Raw genomic sequence first — 23,305 nt, 5'->3', positions numbered from 1 at the left:
CTCTGCACCAGCTCCAGGCCTGTCTCCTACCCACCGGCCTTGGCTCTCTTCAGAGTCCAGCAGGGCTGCAGGGAGGAGGTCAGCTCTACACATACCCACCACACAAGCTTCAGGACTCAGCACTAGGAAGGTTGGGTAAGGACCATGGTGTAGACCTCCCATTCAGACTTAACTGACTCCAAGGGCTCCAGGGTCTACAGGACACTGGGGCCCCATTCCTCACCCACCCCCTTCCCAATGGGCCCCATTCATTGGGCCCTGGCCAAGGAGGGTATGCAAAGGTTCACACTGCTCAGTGCTTGGGGGAGTCCCTGGGCCCCGGGGCTCCTGGGACAGTCTCCATGACACATGTGGTACTGTGCATGGCATGCCAGACACCCACCCGCCTCCCTCGGCCCCTCCTGTGGTTTCCACCGTGGCCGCTGGACTGGTCCTGCTGTCTCTCAAGGAGCCGCAGGTGTCTCTAGTGAGCCCTCAATGAGCCACGCAGAAGCTTTGGGGCCAAGCCCCTCCTGAGAGGAGCTGTGCTGGGCTCCCAAGTCCTGTTGTGCAGGTCGGCTTAGCAACAGCAGGAGCTTAAAAACAGGTCCCTGCCTGGGTTTTCTGTGGCCAGAGGCCGGAAGCACTCCGGCTGCTCCCAACCCCCTCCGCCGTCTCTAGCAGGCAGCTCTCCCCACTCTCCATGCCCAAGAGCGGGTGCTCCCCAGAGACTGCAGCAGTCCGTCTTCCCATGGAGAGGCCCGGGTCTTATCCATGCATGAAGGCAGCAAGACACTTCCTGGCGGTCCTTGCATCTCAGGAATCCAGTCTGACCCCCTGGTCTTATCCACGCATGAAGGCAGCAAGACGCTTCCTGGCGGTCCTTGCATCTCAGGAATCCCTGTTCTTGTTTCCGGATCTTGTGGGCAGTGATCAGCGTGGCCATGAATGGTTAACCCTCTGACGTGTTTGAAGGCTGGGCGGAAGGTGACTGGGTAGGCTTCTAGGAGCCAGGGACCACACCTGGAAGGAGTCTACAGTCAAGATGCCCCCAGGAGGCCCAGTCACAGATGCAGGAAGTCTTGGTGTCTGCAGATCGGCCCTCCTAGGTCACGGCAGGTCCAGGCTGGGCACCCGACTCTCAAACACCCAGGAACGGGAGGAGCTGTTTAGTGTGAGGCGTTTGCCCTGCCAGGGCCTTGGGCTGTATCTCTTGTTTCCAGAAACAGTTTTCCAACCCCCATCTTCTTTCATGCCAAGGCTTGCCAAGGGGCCTTGAGGCCCTCCTGCCCCTTCTGTCTGACAGGGATCCTGCCTGCCTGTGGAAAACCCCTCCCAACCCTCCCCCAAGTACACCCACTGGATTCCTCCCTATGGTGAACCCCTGGGGTCCGCCAGACAGGGGGAAGCAGGCCCTGCTGCTTGAGGTCTGGGCCCAGGGCCCTTGCTGGTTCCATCGCTAGGTGCCTGGCCCAGGCATGCCGCTTAGATGGGTGCTCTGCCTTTTACTCTGCAGCCTGGACTCCCATGCGGGCGAGAGGGCCCACAGTGATCATAGGTGGCAGCGAAGTGGACGTCAAGGCTCTGAGCAGGGTCTAGGATGGACACAGGCAGCGGCAGGCAGTGGTGGTGCCAGGCTCCCATGGAGCTGGGCCACAGTCCTTCTGTCATAGGCCTCTGTCCCATATGGCCCTGGTGCTGCTCAAGACCAATGCTCCTCTCAGCTCTGCACCCCTCCTGCCTGGACTGCAGCCCCCAGCACCCCAGGAAAGGGGCGTCTCCACTGCGGCCACCCCTGCGCTACCCCACATGCTCCCGCGCTCCTGCTCTCCAGGTCCTTGGCTAGGCCTCCACTGGCACCATCAGAGGTGGCTGGGTGAGACGACCAGTCTGGCTCTCCTGAAAGCTGGTTCTCCCGAGAGCCCAGGACAGGCCAGGAGCGTGTCCAGCCTAGGGGGCAGGGTAGTAGGTTCCGGAAGGGTCAAGTGAGACCAAATGTCCTTGAACACATCCCTGGTTCCAGAACAACACACAGCCTCCTGCCTGGGGCCCCTCTGGTGCCCTGCGGGGGCTGAGGATGGAGCAGGCTGCAGCCTCTCATGCCCTCCCCTCATCCCAGTGGTGGAGGGAGATCGCAGACCGGGCCCCAACTTCTCCTTGGCAGCACGTGTTTTTTTCAGCTGAGGGGGTGGGTTCTGTGGCTGGGCCTCCCCCTCTGGGGGAGGGGGACATGAACAAGGCTGTGACAGGCAGTGAGGACCAGGTCTGGCTCCAAAGGGAGAACGTGTTCACCTTCAAAAGGAGGGGCCAACTTGGACCAGTGCAGAGTGGGGTGAGGGGCAGGGAGGGCAGTGCCAGCGGCAGAGTAGCAGGAGACGCCTGAGAACACCCAGAGACCTTGGCCTTCACCTGGCCACTGTCCTTCTCAGCCCGATTCTCAGAGGGCCCAGGTCAGAGGTCGGGGGGGAAGTGTGAGTCTCTGGGTACAAAGCTTGGTGGCCCAGACCTTGGGCCAGAGGGAGGACCACTTCCTGCCCACTCCCGTGACTCTCAGAATCACCTGTCAGGAGGGGAGCCCTCTGCGTTGCCATGACAGGCAGGCCCAAGGCTGCAGGGCACAGGTCTGGGCGCCCCTCCCTGGACCCAGACTCTCTCAGGCCTTGGGTGGGCACTGGCCTCTCCCAGCTCACTGGAGTCCCAAGTGCCCCTCCCTGGGAGCTCAGCCTGGGTCTGCCCCAACTGAAGTGTCTCGTGGTTCTCCAGGTTCTGCCTACAATCTGAGGTCCCCCTGTCCTGGGCCACCTCCCCACACCGCTGGGTCCCACCTCCTGCTGACACGCTTGGGTCCCCTGTCCTCAGCTACCTCCTCCCACACTGCTGGGTTCCCTTGATTCAGGTCCCTTCCTTCCCATACCTCTGGGGCCCCCGGCTTGGCCACCTCTTCCCCACATCCACAGGCCACACCCTTGGCTTTTTCTCAAGAGTTCGCTTTCTTAACAGTGAATTTCCTATTGTTAGCATCTTCTGCAATCTAGAGAAGCCGAGAAGTTCCCAAATCATCAAATTACTACAGCAAATTACCACGAACTTGCAGTGAGCTATTATCACACCACTGCACTCCAGCCTGAGTGACACAGCGAGACCCTGTTTCAAAAAAAAAAAAAAAGAGAAAAGAAAAGGAATAAGAACATTGTTGCTCTTCAGGAAAGGAAAAACATCTGGGCAACACCACCAACAACAACAAAAAAGAGCTTAAGTGTCATTTGCCTTTGAGTAATTACATATTTCATTCATTCACCTTAAAAATCAGGCAGTAGGTACTGTAACAAATGTGCACCAAGAAAAGAACAGGCATTAGGATATTAACCATTATGAAAATTAAAAAATAAAAATAAAGAATAAGATCCTTAATCACATTTGCAAATACTTTTTTTTTTTTTTGAGACGTTGTCTCACTGTCAGCCAGGCTGCAATAGTGCGATCTCGCCTCACTGCAACCTCTGCTTCTTGGTTCAAGCGATTCTCCCACCTCAGTCTCCCGAGCAGCTGGGACTACAGGTGTGTGCCACCATGCTTGGCTAATTTTTGTATTTTTTTTGGCCGGGTGCGGTAGCTCAAGCCTGTAATCCCAGCACTTTGGGAGGCCGAGGCGGGCGGATCACGAGGTCAGGAGATCGAGACCATCCTAGCTAACATGGTGAAACCCCATCTCTACTAAAAATACAAAAAAAAAAAAAAAATTAGCCGGGTGAGGTGGCGGGCGCCTGTAGTCCCAACTACTCGGGAGGCTGAGGCAGGAGAATGGCGTGAACCTGGGGGGCAGAGCTTGCAGTGAGCCGAGATCGCGCCACTGCACTCCAGCCTGGGCAAGAGTGCGAGACTCCGTCTCAAAAAAAAAATTTTTTTTGCATTTTTAGTAGAGATGCACTTTCACTGTGTTGGCCAGGCTGGTCTCGAACTCCTGGCCTTAAGTGATCCGCCCACCTCAGCCTCCCAAAGTGCTGGGATTACAGGTATGAGCCACCATGCCCAGCCTCTGAAATTTTTTTCTACATAAAGTTATATTTACATTATTCATTTACATGGATATATTTTGGGGGGCCATTTTCCAGCCAGCATAGTCCCCTTGACCCCACAGACCCCTTCTCCCCACACCCCGGGTTCCTCTTGTCCTGGGCCACCTGCACTCCAGACCACTTCACAAAGGGACTTGGACCCCTCTCAGGAGGGGACCCAGGTCGTGTGCAGCCTTGCCTGTGTAGGGAGCTGCAGCTGGGCTGCGAGCCCCCAGCCCAGGGCTGAGGAGCTTCAGGGCTCAGCTGTGTCCCAGGCAGGTGCTGGGGCTGGGGGTGGGAGTCTGGCCCTTCTCCCAGTGTCTCTCTTCCCTTTTTTTTTTTTTTTTTTTGAGACTGAGTCTATGTGTGTCACCCAGGCTGGAGTGCAATGGCGTGATCTCAGCTCACTGCAACTTTTGCCCAGGTTCAAGCAATTCTCGTGCCTCAGCCTTCCTGAGTAGCTGGGATTACAGGTGTGTTCCACCACACCCGGCTAATTTTTGTGTTTTTGGAAGAGACGGGTGTTGCACCACTTTGGCCAGGCTGGTCTCCAATTCCTGACCTCAAGTGATCCTCTTGCCTCCACCTCCCAAAGTGCTGGGACTATAGGCATGATCCACCGCACCCAGCCTGTCTCCTCCTCTTCCTGCCTCCCCCCACCCTGCCTCATCCCCTTCCTGTGCAGCTCAGGGTACGTACAGGCACCAAAGTGCACACCAGTGTGTCCCCCCTACTAAATGTGCTGTGAGTGTTACAAGCCACCCAGAGAGCCTTGCCTCCTATGCAAAGGCCTCAAAGGTGGTTCCTTCCTGACCAGAGTCTCTCTCCTTCTAACTAATTATCCTCACTAGGAGCAGGCACTAGGAAGGAACCGATTCTCTGCCTCCTGCCCAAGGAGGGCCATTTCAGAGAACCACAGAAGAGGAGCTGACTGCCAGCCCTGGAGCTTGTGGACTGGGGTCCGACTACCACCAAGAAAAGTCTAAAGGCAAGGGATAGGCTGGATCTACTCTTGCTGGTCAGTGGAGAGGAGGCTGCCCAAGGTCTACCACTCCCCAAGGGCCGGCAGGGGTGTCTGGTCTTCCTGTGGCCTGAGCCAACCTTGGGGAAGATCCATTTGAAAGCAATCCTGGCTGAACAGGAGTCTGGAAACTTTGAAGACCTCCTTCTACCAGACAACAGGATCCAATAAGAAACAGACTCAGGCCAGGCACGGTGGCTCACACGTGTAATCCCAACACTTTGGGAGGCCAAGGCAGGTGGATCACCTAGGTCAGGAGTTCCAAGACCAGCGGGGCCAACATGGTGAAACCCCATCTCTACTAAAAATACAATTGGCCAGGCGTCGTGGTGCGCACCTGTAATCCTAGCTACTCAGGAGGCTGAGGCAAGAGAATTGCTTGAACCCAGGAAGCGGAGGTTGCTGTGAGCCAAGATCGTGCCACTGCACTGCAGCCTGGGTGACACAGCAAGACCCTGTCTCAAATAATAATAAAATAAAATATGTTTTAAAAGAAGGGAAGAGGCTGGGCGCGGTGGCTCATGCCTGTAATCCCAGCACTTTGGGAGGCTGAGGCAGGCGGATCATGAGGTCAGGAGATCGAGACCATCCTGGCTAACACAGTGAAACCCCGTCTCTACTAAAAATACAAAAAATTAGCCGGGCGTGATGGCAGGTGCCTGTAATCCCAGCTACTTGGGAGGCTGAGGCAGGACAATGGCGTGAACCCGGGAGGCAGAACTTGCAGTGAGCTGAGATAGCGCCACTGCACTCCAGCCTGGGCGACCAAGCGAGACTCAGTCTCAAAAAAAAAAAAAAAAAAAAAAGAAGGAAAGAAAGAAAACAATCAGGAGAAGAAATCAAGAAGAGAGAAAGATTTTCCTATTTTATGCGAATATCAAAGACAAAACTTGACTCTTAGAAAAGACTAATTGAATAGAAATTTGGAAAAATTTCTCATGACAAAAAGATACAAGGCACAAATAAACAACCATAGAAATAAAAAATGAACAGAACTATAGAGTTCTAGAGATATTAAAAAGATAATGAGAGAATGTTATAAGTAAGGAAATGGGAAATTTCCCAGAAAATTATAAATTACAAAAGAGATTCAAGAAGAAAAAAAAATCTGAGTTATCCTCTGACCGTTAACAGAAATTGAATCACATGTTAACAAATCTTCCCATAAAGATAACACTAGGCTGAGTGCCGTGACTCACATCTGTAATCCCAGCACTTTGGGGAGGCCAAGGCAAGTATTGCTTGAAGCCAGGAGTTTGAGACCAGCCTGAGAAATATGGCAAAACCCCATCTCTACAAAAAAAAAAAAAAAAAAAAAAAAAATTAGCCGGACGTAGTGGTATGCACCTGTAGTCCCAGCTACTCGGGAGGCTGAGGCAGGAGAATCACTTGAACCCCAGAGGTATAGGCTGCAGTGAGCCATGATCTCGCCACTGTACTCCAGCGTGGGCAATATAAATAAAAAAAATAAATAGCCAGGCTGGGTGCGGTGGCTCACGCCTGTAATCCCAGTACTTTGGGAGGTAGAGGTGGGTGAATCACCTGAGGTCAGGAGTTCGAGACCAGCCTGGCCAACATGATGCAACCTCATCTCTACTAAAAATACAAAAATTAGCCAGGCATGGTGGCATGCGCCTGTAATCCCAGCTACTCAGGAGGCCGAGGGAAGAGAATTGCTTGAACCCAGGAAACAGAGGTTGCAGTGAGCCAAGATCACGCCACTGCACTCCAGCCTGGGAGGGCAACAGAGCGAGACTCTGTCTCGAAAAATTAAAAATTAAAAATAAATGCCATTTTTGCACCACATCCTATTCAAGGGTACTGACATCAACATGGCATCACCATGGATGTTGGCCTTGGTCACCTGACTGAGGGGCATTGGTCAGGTTTCTCCACCAGACAGTCACTCTTCTCCCCCTTACCATACTCTACTCTTTGAAGGACGTCCCTATACACAGCCCACACCTAAGAAGTAGGGAGTTTTGCTCCACCTCCTTGGGGGGCTGAGTATCTACAGAAATTATTTGAAATTCTTCTTTGATTTTTTTATTATTCTTTTTTTAATTTTTTTTGAGACAGAGTCTTGCCCTGTTGCCCAGGCTGGACAGCAGTGGCGTGATCTCGGCTCACTGCAACCTCCGACTCCCGGGTTCAAGTAATTCTCCTGCTTCAGCCTCCTGAGTAGCCAGGATTACAGGTGCGTGCCACCACGCCCGGCTAATTTTTGTATTTTTAGTAGAGATAGGGCTTCACCACGTTGGCCAGGCTGGTTTGGAACTTCTGACCTCAGGTGATCTGCCCACCTTGACTTCCCAAAGTGCTGGGATTACAGGTGTGAGTCACCGTGCCAGGCCAATTTTTGTATTTTTAGTAGAGACGGGGTTTCATCATATTGGCCAGGATGGTCTCGATCTTGATCTCATGATCCGCCTGCCTCAGCCTACCAAAGTGTTGGGATTATAGGCGTGAGCCACAGTGCCCAGTCTATTTATTTATTTGAGATGTAGTCTTGCTCTGTCTCCCAGGCTAGTGTGCAGTGTTGCGATCTCAGCTCACTGCAACCTCCACCTCCCGGGTTCAAGTGATTCTCCTGCCTCAGCCTCCAGAGTAGCTGGGACTACAGGCGTGCACCACCACACCTAGCTTTTTTTTTTTTTTTTTTTCTGAGACAGAGTCTTGCTCTGTCGCCCAGGTTAGAGTGCAGTGGCCTGAGCCACACTTGGTCCCGAGATTATTTGGAATTCCTCTGCACAGATTTGTCTTTTGTCCCCCACTTACTTATTCAATCACTTAGCTATGTAAGTATGGACTTGTTCGATAAAATGTACAGGAGCCCATTGGTTTGGACCAATCCAAAATGGAGTCACTGATGCTGCAGCTCCAGGTCACCAGCCAAAACTAAGTTGTTTATCTGACCCTCCCTCCCAGAAAAAAGGAGAGTGACAGATCAGATAAAAGCCAGATCCCTGCACAAGCCCGTTTTAGCCAACATGATAAGGAAGTCCTTTCTGCTTTATTTAACCTTTACAAGGAAAGTAACTTTGAAATGATCAATCTGCTCTTTGTTCTCTGACCCTTCTTTCTTCAGCCCTTTTCTGTCTGTAAAATTTCTGCCCAGCTCATGGGAACACTCATTCTATTTTACAGAATGAGATATCATCTGATTTTAGAGTAGCAAGTAGAATCCAATTAAGATCTTTAACTTTGGCCAGGGATGGTGGCTCCCACATGTAATCCCAGCCCTTTGGGAGGCCAAGGCAGGAGGACTGCTTGAGCTCAGGAGTTCAAGACCAGCCTGGGTAATACAGTGAGACTGTATTTCCACACACAAAAAATAAAAAATTAGCCAGGTGTGGTGGCGGGCATCTGTAGTCCCAACTACTTGGGAGGCTGAGGTGGGAGGATTGCTTAAGCCCGAGAGGGTGAGGCCGCATTGAGCCATGATTGGGCCACTGCACTGCAGTCTGGGTGACAGAACGAGACCCTGTCTCAAAAAACAAAAAGAAAAGAAAAGAAATGTTTTATAGTTTTGTCTTCTGGCCGACTTGTGGATGTTTATTTTATACCTTGGATTATCCAATCCCACCTTATTTTGTTGCTCAAATTGTTTCAGCTTTGGTCACTGGGAGATCCCGAGACCTTCTGACATACTCCTTTCACTGTGTGTTTTTTTTTTGCGGGGAGGTGGGGGGAATGGAATCTCACTCTGTCACCAGGCTGGAGTGCAGTGGCAAGATCTCGGCTCCCTGCAACCTCTGCCTCCTGGGTTCAAGCGATTCTCGTGCCTCAGCCTCCCAAGTAGCTAAGACGACAGGCACCTGCCACCACGCCTGGCTAATTTTTGTATTTTTAGTAGAGAAGGGGTTTCACCATGTTGGCCAGGCGGGTCTTGAACTCCTGATCTCAGGTAATCCGCCTTCCTCACCCTCTCAAAGTGCTGGGATTACAGGCATGAGCCACCGCGCCCGGCCCATTGTGGTTTTTGAGCAATTTGATAAGTGGTGACATACATAAATGCCCACAAAACCACCACCACAATCCAGATGGTGAGCATATCCCTCACCGCCCAGAGTCCTCCCGCCCTTGGTAATCCTTCCCTCCAGTTCTCCACTGCTCTTTGCAGCCCGTGACCCGTTTCCTGTCACTGTAGATGAGTCTGCATCACCTCTCTATATGGGACCATATAGTAAATGCTCTTTATTGCCTGGCTTCTTTCACTCAGCATAGTAATTTTGCAATTCATCCCTTCAGTAGGTTCTGGATGTGATGAAGGGCGGTAGGACACTCAGGGAGAGACTCCCTGGGTGTGAGAGATGGGCAACTGGTGGGTCAGCAGAAGTGGCAGAGCGGGGCTGCGGAGTTGTGGAATGGGCAGAGGCCGGCAGGACTCCTGGGTTCCCCACTGGCTGTTGAGGCAGGGCAGGTGAGAAAGATGGCATGTTGGGTGGCATGTGGGGGTCCCTGGGGGGCATGCCAGCTAGCTATCCCAGAGGCAGGTGTAAACCCAGGCCTGAAGTCTGGATAGGGCTGACCTAAAGCCACAGGCTCGAACCTTCATGACACATGTGTGACAGAAACCAGGGGAGGAAAGAGGTGACCAAAGGTATGTGTACCATGCTCAGAGGGGACAGGACTTAATCTAATTCTTTTCTTTTTTTTTTTTTTTTGAGACGGAGTTTTGCTCTTGTTGTCCAGGCTGGAGTGTAATGGTGCGATCTTGGCTCACCACAACCTCTGCCTCCCGGGTTCAAGTGACCTGTCTCAGCCTCCCAATAACAGGCATGGGATTACAGCTGGGATTACAGGCATGCACCACCACACCTGGCTAATTTTGTATTTTTAGTAGAGACGGAGTTTCTCCATGTTGGTCAGGCTGGTCTCGAACTCTCGACCTCAGGTGATTCGCCCTCCTCGGCCTCCGAAACTGCTGGGATTACAGGTGTGAGCCGCCACCGTGCCTGGCTTTTTCTTTCTTTTTTTTTAGAGACTGAGTCTCACTCTGTTGCCCAGACTGGAGTGCAGTGGCATGATCTTAGCTCACTGCAGCCTTGACCTCCTGGGCTCAAGCAATTCTCCCACCTCAGTCTCCCAAAGTGCTAGGATTACAGGCATGAGCCACTACATCTGGCCCTGAAAAACCTAATTCTTTTTTTTTTTTTTTTGAGATGGAGTCTCGCTCTGTCGCCCAGGCTGGAGTGCGGTGGCGCAATCTCGGCTCACTGCAGTCTCCGCCTCCCAGGTTTAGGCCATTCTCCTGCCTCAGCCTCCCGAGTAGCTGGGACTACAGGCGCCCGCCACCTCGCCAAGCTAGTTTTTTGTATTTTTTTTAGTAGAGAAGGGGTTTCACTGTGTTAGCCAGGATTGTCTCTATCTCCTGACCTCGTGATCCACCCGTCTCGGCCTCCCAAAGTGCTGGGATTACAGGCTTGAGCCACCGCGCCCGGCCTTTTTTTTTCTTTTTTGAGATAAAGTCTCGCTCTGTCACCCAGGCTGGAGTGCAGTGGCACGATCTCGGCTCACTGCAACACCTGCCTCCTGGGTTCAAGCGATTCTCCTGCCTCACCCTCCCAAGTAGCTGGGATTACAGGCTCGCACCACCATGCCCAGCTAATTTTTGTATTTTTAGTAGAGATGGGTTTCACCATGTTGGCCAGGCTGATCTTGAACTCCTGACCTCAGGTGATTCGCCCGCCTTAGCCTCCCAAAGTGCTGGGATTATAGGCATGAGTCACGATGCCTGGCTTGGAACCTAATTCCTAAGAGGCAGGCTGCAGAAGAGGCAAGGGCAAGGGACATAGGGAAGTGTGTCCACAGAGGCTGAAGGAAACCCAGGGACACTAAGGTCACACAGCTGCAGAGGGGCACATGTCCATGAGACTGGCCACTGGTTCAGACACCAAGTGCAGGTCACAGAAGTTATGGCCCAGAATGGGGCTTTTAGGCTGGCAGGATCCATGTTCTGCCTGGATGGAGGCTCCCTTCTCTCCTGTGTGTGAGACCCCTGGGTCCTGGCCACCTGCCCAGGGAAGAGTACGGCTGCCTTAGTGTGTTTCCGTTGCCATAACAAATACCACAGGCTGGGTAATTTATAAAATAATAGAAGTGTTACAGCTCTTTTAGAATTTGTCCAGCAGGTTTTCCAGTTTTAACCCCAAAAAGAAAGAAAAGAAAGAAAAGAAAAGAAAAGGGCTGGGCACGATGCCTCATACCTGTAATCCCAACACTTTGGGAGGCCAAGGTGGGCGGATCACTTGAGGTCAGGAGTTCGAGACCAGCTTGGCTGAAATGATGAAACCCTGTCTCTACTAAAAAATACAACAATGAGCCAAGCATGGCCCGGCACGTGGCTCACACCTGTATTCCCAGCACTTTGGGAGGCTGAGGCGGGTGGATCATGAGGTCAGGAGTTCAAGACCAGCCTGGCCAAGATGGCGAAGCCCTGTCTCTACTAAAAACACAAAAACACCAGCCTGGTGTGGTGGCAGGCACCTGTAATCCCAGCTACTTGGGAGGCTGAGGCAGAGATTTGCTTGAACCCGGGAGGCAGAGGTTGCAGTAAGCTGAGATTGCACCACTGCACTCCAGTCTGGGTGACAGACAGAGACTCTGTGTCAGAAAAAGAAAAAAAAAAATTAGCCAGGTGTGGTGGTGTGTCCCTGTAATCCCAGCTATTGGGGAGTCTGAGGTAGGAGAATGCTTGTACCCAGAGGCCGAGGTTACAGCGAACTGAGATTGAGATTGCACCACTGTACTCCAGCCTGGGCGAAGAAGCAAGACTTTGTCTCAAATAAAAATAAAAGAAAGAAAAGGAAATGAAAGGAAAAGAAATCTATTGCTCACAGCTCTGGAGGATGGGAAGTCCAAGATCTAGTCACCAGTGGGTTCAGGGTCTGGTACAGGCCTGTTTCTCACAGATGGTGCTGTCTAGGTGTCCTCACATGGCAGGAGAGATGGAAGGGCAAAAAGGACCTAGCTAGTTGCTTTAAGCCCTTTCATAAGACTACTAATCCCATTCAGGAGGGCAGAGCCCTCATGACTTAATCACCTCCTAAAAGCCTCATCTGTTAATATAACTATGCTAAGTCTTGAGTTCCTACATATGAACATATACATTCAAACCACAGCAACAGCCATGCCTAGGATGGGACACTTTGCCCTTCCACCAGGCTGTAGGGGAAGAAGACTGTGCCCACTTGCTCAGCCCTCAGATGAGGAAGGGCTGGACTAGGATCAGGGCAAGGTCAGGGAGGAGACCACAAGCACAGGGAGGCAGAGGCAGAGGGAAGGGGTGAGACGCGGCAAGGTTGGGATAGAAGATGGGGTTGGGACTGATCAGAGACAGGCTGGGGCTGAGACTGGTAGGAACAGGGGCCTCACAGCCCAGGCTGGCTCGGTGCCCCCACTCCCATATGAGCCTCTGAGATTTGCTCAGACTTGGGCCTAGAGCTCCATCTAGCTCTGCCACAGCTGGCTGCTCAGCCCTGAGGTTCCCCTGGGCATTCAGCAGGGCTGTGCTCAGTGCTGGCCACAGACTGGAGGTCTCAGGTAGAGGGAATCAAGGAAGAGGCAGTGCAGGGACCAAGGGCAGTGAAGCAGAAGGAACACTGGACAGCAAGCCAAGCAGTGTCATGGCCAAGACAAAAGAAAAAGAACTTTGGGCTGGGCACAGTGGCTCATGCCTGCAATCCCAGCATTTTGGGAGGCCAAGGCGGGCAGGTCATTTGAAGTCAGGAGTTTGAGACCAGCCTGGCCAACATGGTGAAACCCTGTCTCTACTAAAAATACAAAAATTGGCTGTGGTGGTGCACGCCTGTAGTCCCAGCTACTCGGGAGGCTGAGACGGGAGAATCACTTGAACCTGGGAGATGGAGGTTGCAGTGAGCCGAGATTGCGCTGCTGCACTCCAGCCTGGGTGACAGAGTGAGACTCTGTCTCAAAAAAAAAAAAAAAAAAAAAAAAGAGAACTTTGTTAAATATTTTGGCTGAGGGGTTGGTCACTGAGTTTCCTTTCTATATTTGGCAAGAGATGAATCCTCTGGTGCTGGGGTGGAGCAGCCCCCAGGAAGGCCCTCCCAGGCACCAGCTTCACTAGTTTCCAGCCTCTCCCCACTTATTTTTCCATTTAATCCTGATAGGAATCATTATTCCTATTTTATAGGTGGGGAAACTGAGGCTGGAGAAGGTAAGAAGGAAGCTGATGGTTCTCTCACCACACCCCACCCCTGGACTTAATTTTGTGAGACAGGGTCTTGCTCTGTGGCCCAGGCTGGAGTACAGTGTTATGATCTCAGGTTCACTGCAGTCTTCAACTCCTAGAGTCAAGCCGTCCTCCCGCCTCAGCCTCCCAGTAGCTGGGACCACAGACGTTTGCTACCACACTCAGCTAATTTTTCTATTTTTTGTAGAGGCAGAGTCTCTTGCCTAGGGTGGTCTCAAATTTCTGTCCTCAATCGATCCTCCCAAAATGCTGGGATTACAGGTGTAAGCCACCATGCCCTGTGTCACCTCGGCAGCTTAAGCACGTGCAACAGGTTGCTCTGTAAATTGCTCACATTTGGCGAGGCTGCGAGGCCACACCAGCAAAGCTAGGTGGCTGGGGATGCTGACACAGCAGAGCATCGCTCTCCTCGCCCCAGGCCAGTCCCTCCTGCTGCTAAGCCCAGCAGGCCAAATTCGGTCCCGTCCCCGTCAAGTGCCTCAGTCTCCCCTGAGCCTGAACACATCACGTACATTTTGACGGAGTTAGAATCCGGAAAATCGGGCCGGGCGCGGTGGCTCAAGCCTGTAATCCCAGCACTTTGGGAGGCCGAGACGGGCGGATCACGAGGTCAGGAGATCGAGACCATCCTGGCTAACACGGTGAAACCCCATCTCTACTAAAAATACAAAAACTAGCCGGGCGAAGTGGCGGGCGCCTGTAGTCCCAGCTACTCGGGAGGCTGAGGCAGGAGAATGGCGTGAACCCGGGAGGTGGAGCTTGCAGTGAGCTGAGATCCGGCCACTGCACTCCAGTCCGGGCGACAGAGCGAGACTCCGCCTCAAAAAAAAAAAAAAAAAAAAAAAAAAAAAAAGAATCCGGAAAATCAAGAGTGTGGAAGATCAGGAGCAACTAATGTAAGCAGCAGGAGGATGAAGCTGGATTCCGTCTAGCAAGCAGGAGCGTGAGAGTGGCGCTGGGAGAAGGCACTGATAGGGATAGAGTAGAGCACAGAACATGGGGGCTCACCCTCAACCACTTCTAAACACTCTAAGCTCGAGCAGGCCCTGAACTCCTGGTCTGTAAAGTGGCTGAAGGAAGTGGCTGGAGCAAAACTCATATGGGCGACTGTCCCCGCAGCTGCCTCAGTTTCCCCATCTGTAAAACGGGGCTGGGGACCCGTAGCTCTCATGGGACTGGTGACCCGCTCGCGGGTGCTCGCCCTGCATTCGAGACAGCACCTACAACTCCAGACTCACTCGGGGCGGGTCGAGGTGGGCTCCAAAGTCCCTTCCAAGCCGACATCCCGATTCCCCTTCCCGGGAAGGCACCCCCGGAAAAGCAAAGGTCGCTCCAGCAGCCTCCTCGGGTCACCCGCTTTCCCGAAGCCGTGGCCCTCGCCTTCCGCTCTCGTCTTCACCGGCATACTCAAGTCCCCGCTGGGGACTGACACTGTGGGCTCGGTCGCCGCAAGGACTGGGAGGAAGATGGAAGATGCGGGGCCAAAGCGGGGCGAGAAGAGTGGGACACAGCGGAGTAGCAGGGCCGGGACTCGGAGCTCCTCCCCTGCCCCGCTCCCGGTCCCCCGCCCCGCTCTCGGCCCCCTGTCCCGCTCTGCGAGACCCGCCCACGGCCCCGCCCCCTTCACGAGTCCCGCCCCTCTCCCTGGTCCCGGGCGGGGCCATCCCGGGGCTGTCCGCGGAGACGCCTATGCGGTGGAGGCTTCGGGCTTCAACTAGCGCGGGCGAACACCAGCGGCGGGACCAGGCAGCCTGACACCCCACTTTGCCATCCTGTCCTTGGAAACCTCGGGGTCTGCCGGCCGGCCGCTCCGCGTGGGCGAAATCAGAAACACGTGGTTTCCGAGGCCCCCTCGGGCTCAGGAAAATTTTATGGTTCGGGTCACAGTAGGAAGCGGACAATGAGGCGGGAAGGCAGACACAACAGCAGCATCGCCGCGGAACTGGGGCCGGGTCGTTTCTGGGGTCTTCGGTAGCCGGAAGCCGCAGCCCCTGTCGTCTCGAAGGGCTCGATTTGTTTCGAATGGGCGCTTGCAGGACAAGTGCCCAAGCACGTATTACAGACGGCCACGCCGCCCCTTAGGCGGTCAAGCGGGGCAAGCAGGCGGTCGCCCCTCGGCAGTCGGCCGTGTCACCACCCCGGGACCTTTGGAGGCGGAAGCATAGAGCGGTCTGCAAACGTTCCCGAGCGTGCCTCTGCGGCTCTGGAGGGTGTTTCGAACCTGGGCGCGGGGCACACGCCCAGTCACGAGAGCGCTGAGAGTCCCCTTAGCGTCGCCGTCACCCCAGGCAACCCGCAGGGCGCCAGAGTCCTGGCCCTTTAAGCAGCGCAGGCGCCTCGGCGTCTTCGTTTCGCACGCCCGCCCGCGGCGCCGGCAGAGCGAACATGGCCCCGGCTACGCGGGTGGTGCGGGCGCTGTGGCGGGGCGGGTGCGCCTTGACCTGGAGGCTGGGCGGCCGCCCCCAGCCGCTGCTCCCCACGCAGAGCCGGGCTGGCTTCGCAGGGGCGGCGGGCAGCCAGGGCCCAGTGGCTGCCGCTCGTAAGGGGAGCCCGCGGCTCCTGGGGGCAGCGGCGCTGGCCCTGGGGGGAGCCCTGGGGCTGTACCACACGGCGCGGTGGCACCTGCGCGCCCAGGACCTCCACGCGGAGCGCTCAGCCGTGCAGGTAAGGCCTGGTCCGGCCGGGGATGGGGATGCTGATCAGCGCCGAACTCGGGACTCCTGGGAACCCGTGGGGTCAGGAGTTGCCTCTGCCTGCTTGTGACCTTGGGTGAGTGACTTGGTCTGAAGTCTCCGAACCCTCAGTGTTCTCTTCTGTAAAATAGGGGCACTCCTGATGCCTACTACCTGGAATTGTTCGAGTTCTTATAAAATCGTTCTTCTACTGTGTTTTTTGGTTTGGTTTATTTATTTTGAGACAGGGTCTCTCAATATCGCCCAGACTGGAGTGCAGTGGTGCGATTGCGGCTCGCTGCAGCCTCCGCCTCCCGGGTTCAAGGGATCCTCCTGCCTCAGCCTCCGGAGTAGCTGGGACTATAGGCTCACCCCACTGCGCCCTGCTAATTTTTTTTTTTTTTTTTTGTAGAGACAGGGTTTCACCATGTTGCCCAGGCTGGTCGGTCTCAAGCGATCCGCCCACCTTGGCCTCTGAAAGTGCTGGGATTACAGGTGGGAGCCACTGAGCCCCAGCCTCTACCATGTTTTAAGAAGACTTTTTTTTTTTTTTTTTTTGAGACGGAGTGCTCTGTTGCCCTCCCTGGAGTGCAATGGCACTATCTCGGTTCACCGCAACCTCCGCCTCTTGGGTTCAAGCGATTCTCCTGCCTCAGCCTCCCCAGTAGCTGGGATTACAGGCGCCTGCCACCACGCCCGGCTAATTTTTGTATTTTTAGTAGAGACGGGGTCTCATCATGTTGGCCAAGCTGGTCTCCAACTCCTGATCTCAAAGGAGCCACCCACCTCGGGCTCCCAAAGTGCTCGGATTACGGTGTGAGCCACGGAGCCCAGCCTCTACCGTGTTTTAAGGAGACTTTTTCGACTAAGAGATGGGAGATCACAGGAAAGGGAAAGCCTTTTTCACTTTCTAAGCGTTCGTCATCCTCTCTCCCCACTGCCCCCAAATCCTAAGGCTATGTATTTATTTAGTAGTAGTAGTGGTGGTACTTTTATGGAACAGATGTCTTAGATTCCAGGCTGAAACAGGAAGAGGCAGGAAGGTCTCCCCCTACCAAGTGGTGGCCCAGCTGCCTTGCGACACTTTATACTTACCCCACACCTTCCAACTCTTCTCTGCTTGACCCCCCATCCCCCGCCCACAGATGCTTTTTTGCTGGACCAGAGGGAACAGAGGTAGGTGAAAGGGGCATGGAGTACCCTGTGTCTCCCTTCGTGTCCCCACGGTCCAGCTTCTCCTCTGAACACAGGGAGGTAGTCTATGATTGCGGCTTTCCGGCATGAAGGTGCAGCAGGCTCCCCTGGGGGCTTTCCTGGCCACAGCCCAGATACCACCCTCCCCCTCGGATATGTGAGATAGACTGGGGCTGGAGGATTGCATGAACCCAGGAGTTCAAGGCTGCAGTGAGCTGTGATCAAGCTACTGCACTCCAGCTTGGATGGCAGAGTGAGATCCTGTCTCCAGAGAAAAAAACAAGAAAGAGATTGGAGGTAGACCCCACTGGTAAACACCAGCCTGGGTGGTAGCCAGCTCTGGCCCCCAGAGGTCCCTGGGGTTAGAGGAGTGGGAGTGGGCAAAGCCAAGTTGAAACAGTTGTTCTGTGTCTGTGGGAGCAGGCTGTATACCCTGGGGCTGTCTGGTGTCCCCTTGGGACTGGAGCGAGAAAAGAGGGGTCTGTCCAGTATGGGACAGAGACTGGAAGATTCCTCCTACACAACCTCACAGCAAAGGGTGGGATTCCTGCCTGGGGACCGTGCTGGCCAGGGGCTTAAACCAGGGCTGCCGTCCAGTGCCTCCCTTCCCCTACCATTCCCTCCCGTCCCTAGTTCCTCGTCCCGATGTTCTAGCGTTATCTCAGAAGACTCCTCTGGAAAACATGCTTGCTTGGGAGCAGGGCCTGTAACTGGGGTGCCAGGTCTAGTAGCCCCTTCCATCTGCTGCCCACAGCTCTCCCTGTCCAGCCGCCTGCAGCTGACCCTGTACCAGTACAAGACGTGTCCTTTCTGCAGCAAGGTCCGAGCCTTCCTCGACTTCCACGCCCTGCCCTACCAGGTGGTGGAGGTGAACCCTGTGCGCAGGGCTGAGATCAAGTTCTCCTCCTACAGAAAGGTGCCCATCCTGGTGGCCCAGGAAGGAGAAAGCTCGGTGAGCCCCAGGGAACCCCATGCATCCTTCCTCCTATCCTGGATTGTCCTGGAGCACCCCCTCGCCTGGCCCGGCTCTGCAGCTTGGGAAGGAACTTGGGATCTTTGTGCCTCTAAGGACTATGGGGGAAGTAGCTGCATAGAGTAGATGCTCAATAAATGTAGGCTCTTTCCTTCCCTACCAAAACCAAACACCTCTTGGGTCTCAGAGAGGCAGAACACCACTGCTGAACAACGTAGATTCTGAAATGAGCGATCTGGGTTTGAGGTGTGATTCACCCACTCACTAGTTGTGTGACTTGGGGCAAGTCACTTGTCCTCTCTGGGCTTGCTTGCTTCATAAGTCAACAAGGGGCCATATTCTGGCTTACAGGGACAGCAGATATGAAATGCCTGACACAGTGCTTGGGGTCTAGTATGTAGCTTCCAGAACCCACCCTGCCCCTCTACCTGGGAGGCCAGATGGGTGAGTGGGCTGGGGCTTAGACCCCACGGCTTTCCCACACCTTCCCCCCCATTAGGATGGGTGCCCTGAGGGCAGGGTGGGGAGGACTCTGGGCATGTCCTCAGGAATGGATAAACAATGCCCAGAGGTGGTGGTGTTAAGGAGCCCCTGGGGACTCCCAGTGGCTGGATTGTAATCTCTGTTTAAACCACCGTTTTCCTTCCAGCAACAACTGAATGACTCCTCTGTCATCATCAGCGCCCTCAAGACCTACCTGGTGTCGGGGTAAGGAGCCCCTCGGAGACCAGGCCGCGGTTGCTTTTGGTGGCTTCTTCCTCCGGGGAGGCCTCGCCTGAGTTCCCTTGTGGGAGCAGGTGGAGCTGCTGCTTAGATTTCCAGAGTACGCAGTGGCTCACACCGTAATCCCAGAGCTTTGGGAGGCCAACACAGGCAGATCACCTGAGGTCAGGAGTTCCAGACCAGCCTGGCCAACACGGCAAAACCCCGTCTCTACTGAAAATACAAAAATTAGCCAGGCATAGTGGCGAGTGCCTGTAGCCCCAGCTACTCAGGAGGCTGAGGCAGGAGAATCACTGGAACCCGGGAGGCAGAGGTTGCAGTGAGCCAGGATCGTGCCACTGCACTCCAGCCTGGGTGACAGAGCAAGACTCCGTCTCAAAAAAAAGAAAGATTTTCAGAGCAGCCCGTGGCCGTCTTCCTCCAAGCCCTCCACTTTGTTCTCTCCACAGCTCTCTCTCGGGGAAGTAGCCCTGGCCTGTCCTCCAAATCCCTCTTACTGCAGGAGTGCGGAGAGCCTTTGTTTATTGGTCCTGGCTCCACTCTCGAGGCTAGGGCAGCTGGGTGGGTCGGCCACAGGGGACAGGAGGGGAAAGGAGTTGGGATGAGACTGTGGCTCTCTCCGAAGGCAGCCCCTGGAAGAGATCATCACCTACTACCCAGCCATGAAAGCTGTGAACGACCAGGGCAAGGAGGTGACCGAGTTCGGCAATAAGTACTGGCTCATGCTAAACGAGAAGGAGGCCCAGCAAGTGTATGGCGGGAAGGAGGCCAGGACGTGAGTGGGGCTGGGGCTGGGGCTGGCGGGGGAAGGTGGTGACCTCAGGGGTCTTCTGTAGAGTAGGACCAAGATGAGCAAGATGGTGTGAGCAGGGAGCAGCGTGGGAGACCAGTGGGGCCGGGGCCGGGCCATGCTGGATTTCAGTAGAGACCTTTCTGTGGCCGCACGTGCTGGCTCACTCCTGTAATCCCAGCATGTTCGGAGGCCGAGACAGGCAGATCACCTGAGGTCAGGAGTCCAAGACCAGCCTGGCCAACATGGCAAAACCCCATCTCTACTAAAAATACAAAAATTAGGTAGGTGTGGAGGTGCACACCTGTAATCCTAGCTACTAGGGAGGCTGAGGCAGGAGAATCACTTGAACCCAGGAGGCGGAGGATGCAGTGAGCTGAGATTGTGCCATTGCACTCCAGCCTGGGTGACAGAGCGAGACTTTGTCTCAAAAAAAAAAAAAAAGACCTTCCTGCTCAGGCTTCAGCTTCCCACCCGTGCAGTGGGTATGTCCTAGAGAATGCAGCCTGCTCCCAACACAGCCCAGGTCCTGGCTTAGGAAGTCCCTCCCATGCCCGCAGGGAGGAGATGAAGTGGCGGCAGTGGGCAGACGACTGGCTGGTGCACCTGATCTCCCCCAACGTGTACCGCACACCCACCGAGGCTCTGGCGTCCTTTGACTACATTGTCCGCGAGGGCAAGTTCGGAGCCGTGGAGGGTGCTGTGGCCAAGTACATGGGTGCAGCGGCCATGTACCTCATCAGCAAGCGACTCAAGAGCAGGCAAGTATGTGTGCACAACCGGGGCCTGCTGTCCCTGAGCCTGTGGTGCCACGAGCAGTGGTGATCCCATCACACCCCTCAGGAGACCAGCGGGAGGCTGAGGCCTGGGCAGCTGGGAGAGCATTATGGATTACGGGTCCCTTGGCCAAGCTGGGACTTGGACCGAGAGCTCCTGCTCACCTCCCTGGGGGCAGCAGGGCCGGCCTTGAAGCCGGAAGCCTGGGGCCTGACTGGCACCGTCTCTGTGGCTTTCTCCCTGGCCTGGTCTCTTGCCCTTGCCACAGCCTCCCCGTCTGGGACAGATGTTCCCCGAGGCGTCTGCAGAAGTGATGCTGTCACCTGGGGTGTTGCCCTGGTTTCCATGCCTCCCCCTCTCCCCAGAGGAGACCCCTCTTCCCTGCTGGGCTGGGAGTGGGGGCTCTCCTGAGGGGCTTTTCCCTTCCCCGCCCAGGCACCGCCTCCAGGACAACGTGCGCGAGGACCTCTACGAGGCTGCCGACAAGTGGGTGGCTGCTGTGGGCAAGGACCGGCCCTTCATGGGGGGCCAGAAACCGAATCTCGCCGATTTGGTGAGTGTGGTGGTGGCAGGTGGTGCCTGGACCAAGGGTTCTGTCCTCAGAGTGGGGGAGGTTTGTAAGGGAAAGCCCGGGCAGTGCCTGCATCTTGCCAGAGGAGCCTGCCTCTCTCTGCCATCACGGACAGAAACTCGCCTCGAAATGTCTCCAGGAGAGAAACCGATGACCAGGAACCGCCTTGGTTCACATAAGTGACAAGTTCAGGGAAAGGGTTGGCTTCAGGCCCTGCTGGATCCAGAGGCCCGGGTGGTGGTAACAGGGCCTGGGCTCTACCTGTCACCGTCAACACGGCCCTCCCTGGAGTGGGCTTCAGCCCCAGGCGGGCTGGGTCGGGTGCTCCAGGCTTCTCCCAGCAAAACCCAGTGAGATGGCATCTCCCTGGCCTGGCTTCGCTGCCCTTTTTCCTTTTTTTTTTTTTTGAGACCAAGTCTCATGCTGTCACCCAGGATGGAGTGCAGTGGTGCAGTGGTGCAATCTCAGGTCACTGCAACCTCCACCTCCCAGGTTCAAGCAATTCTCCTGCCTCAGCCTCCCGAGTAGCTGGGATTACAGGCCTGTGCCACCATGCCTGGCTAAGTTTTGCATTTTTAGTAGAGACAGGGTTTCAATATGTTGGCCAGGAACTCCGACCTCAGGTGATCCACCCACTTCGGCCTCCCAAAGTGCTGGGACTACAGGCGTGAGCCACCGTGCCCGGCCCACTGCTCATTTTTTTTTTTTTTTTGAGATGGAGTCTCGCTCTGTCGCCCAGGCTGGAGTACAGTGGCCGGATCTCAGCTCACTGCAACCTCCGGCTCCTGGGTTCAAGCAATTCTCCTGCCTCAGCTTCCCGAGTAGCTGGGACTACAGGTGCTGCCACCTCGCCTGGCTAGTTTTTTGTATTTTTTTAGTAGATACGGGGTTTCACCATGTTGCCAGGGTGGTCTCAATCTCCTGACCTCGTGATCCGCCCGTCTCGGCCTCCCAAAGTGCTGGGATTACAGGCTTGAGCCACCGTGCCCGGCCGCTCATTTTTAAAACTGTCTAGCCCCTGGGTGACCTCGGTCTTGAAACTGGGTGGTGGGGTCTCTTCTCCCCAGTCTCAGGACCTGAGAAGGGGGGAGGGCATTTATCCCAAGGAAACTTGCTGGTAGGGATCTGTGGCTCAGAAAAGGGGGTACAAGTGTGAAGCAGGCGAGACCTGCAGCCACCCCACATGCTTTGTTCAAACCCTCACCTGTGCTGTTGGCCCTTGAGTAGGTCACGAGCTCCAAGCGGGCAGGGGATGGGACCTGGGCACACAGCTGGCAGGGAGTGAAGGAGGTCTGGATGCCTGTCAAACCAGCCGTGGTGACACCTTTCTGTTTCATGCCCCAGGCAGTGTATGGCGTGCTGCGCGTGATGGAGGGGTTGGATGCCTTCGATGACCTGATGCAGCACACGCATATCCAGCCCTGGTACCTGCGGGTGGAGAGGGCCATCACTGAGGCCTCCCCAGCGCACTGAATGTCCCCGCCCAGAACGGGAAAGGCAGCGGAAGACGCCAGCTGCTAGGGCCTGGGGCCACTGGGCCAGTGCCTGGCGATGCTGGTGGGGGCAGCACCATTCTGCCCCTTGTCCACCCACCCCCACCAGCCCTCTTGCTTCTAACACAGGGCACCTGCTGGGGCCCAGGGATGCTAGGGACGAGTTCCAGCCCTGCCCCTGCCCTGGGGCGACCCCTCCGTGTCCCTGCCCCCCTGCTGTGCCACTCCTCTCTCAGAGCCTCAGTGGCTGTCTCGTGGCTACATCCTGTGGGTGAGGGCCCATCGACAAGACAGCAGGACGGTTCGTTTTCAGTGGAATCCCATCCCTAGGTTCCCCTAGTTCCCACTCTTCCCAAGCCTCCCGGGATGGGGACATGTTTGCAATAAAGGAAAGGTTTGTGGCGCCTGTCGCGCCAGGCATCTCATGGAGCTCTGTGTGACTGAGTGCTGCGTGGGGCTGGCGGTCAAGGGAGGCATCAGACTTGGGCTATGCCAGCCCTGGTGGTAACTAACCACCGGCCTGGTGCTTCCCAGGTGGCAGGCATGGTATGGTTCCGCAGACTTTGTGTGCCATGGTCCCCAGGATACCACTCAGGGCACACAGCCGGGCCATAGAGCCCAGCAGCCAGCGTGCAGGTCGGGGCCTGCCTACCCTCAGTGGGACTCTGCAGTGGGGTCCCTTATCAAGCCTCAGTTTCTTCGTCTGTCCCTGCCTTGTGGGGGAGTTCAGTGATAGGAGCAGGTCCAGTGCACAGAGCAGGGGCATCTGGTCCAGCGCACCAGGCTGTTCAGACCCCTGCTCTACAGACAGGACCAAGCCCTCTCAGGTGGCTGCCCTG

General features: G+C 55.2%; 1 protein-coding gene, 1 long non-coding RNA gene and 1 pseudogene across 2 annotated transcripts; 2 read left to right on the top strand and 1 right to left on the bottom strand.

The window, feature by feature from the left end:
- Positions 1 to 830: 830 nt before the first annotated feature.
- On the bottom strand, positions 831 to 14,861 carry LOC117072213. Its single transcript, XR_004432726.1, has 3 exons — positions 14,512 to 14,861; positions 2,486 to 3,123; positions 831 to 2,376 (listed from the first exon to the last, which is right to left on the bottom strand). It is a non-coding gene; the product is annotated as an uncharacterized LOC117072213 (long non-coding RNA).
- Positions 11,156 to 11,209, top strand: LOC117073995 (annotated as a pseudogene).
- A 44-nt stretch (positions 14,862 to 14,905) lies between the features above and the next one.
- Positions 14,906 to 22,895, top strand: PTGES2 (prostaglandin E synthase 2). The gene is made up of 7 exons (XM_033192121.1): positions 14,906 to 15,937; positions 17,894 to 18,091; positions 18,762 to 18,820; positions 19,461 to 19,610; positions 20,186 to 20,386; positions 20,838 to 20,955; positions 22,318 to 22,895. The coding sequence occupies exons 1-7, from the start codon at positions 15,659 to 15,661 to the stop codon at positions 22,444 to 22,446; spliced, it is 1,134 nt and encodes a 377-aa protein (XP_033048012.1). The 5' UTR covers positions 14,906 to 15,658; the 3' UTR covers positions 22,447 to 22,895.
- Positions 22,896 to 23,305: the final 410 nt, after the last annotated feature.

Source organism: Trachypithecus francoisi, unplaced genomic scaffold, assembly GCF_009764315.1.
Source record: "Trachypithecus francoisi isolate TF-2019V2 unplaced genomic scaffold, Tfra_2.0 Contig01585, whole genome shotgun sequence".
Lineage (NCBI taxonomy): Eukaryota > Metazoa > Chordata > Mammalia > Primates > Cercopithecidae > Trachypithecus > Trachypithecus francoisi.
The sequence above is the reverse complement of the archived record's forward strand: the minus strand, read 5'-3'. Positions and strand labels throughout refer to the sequence as shown.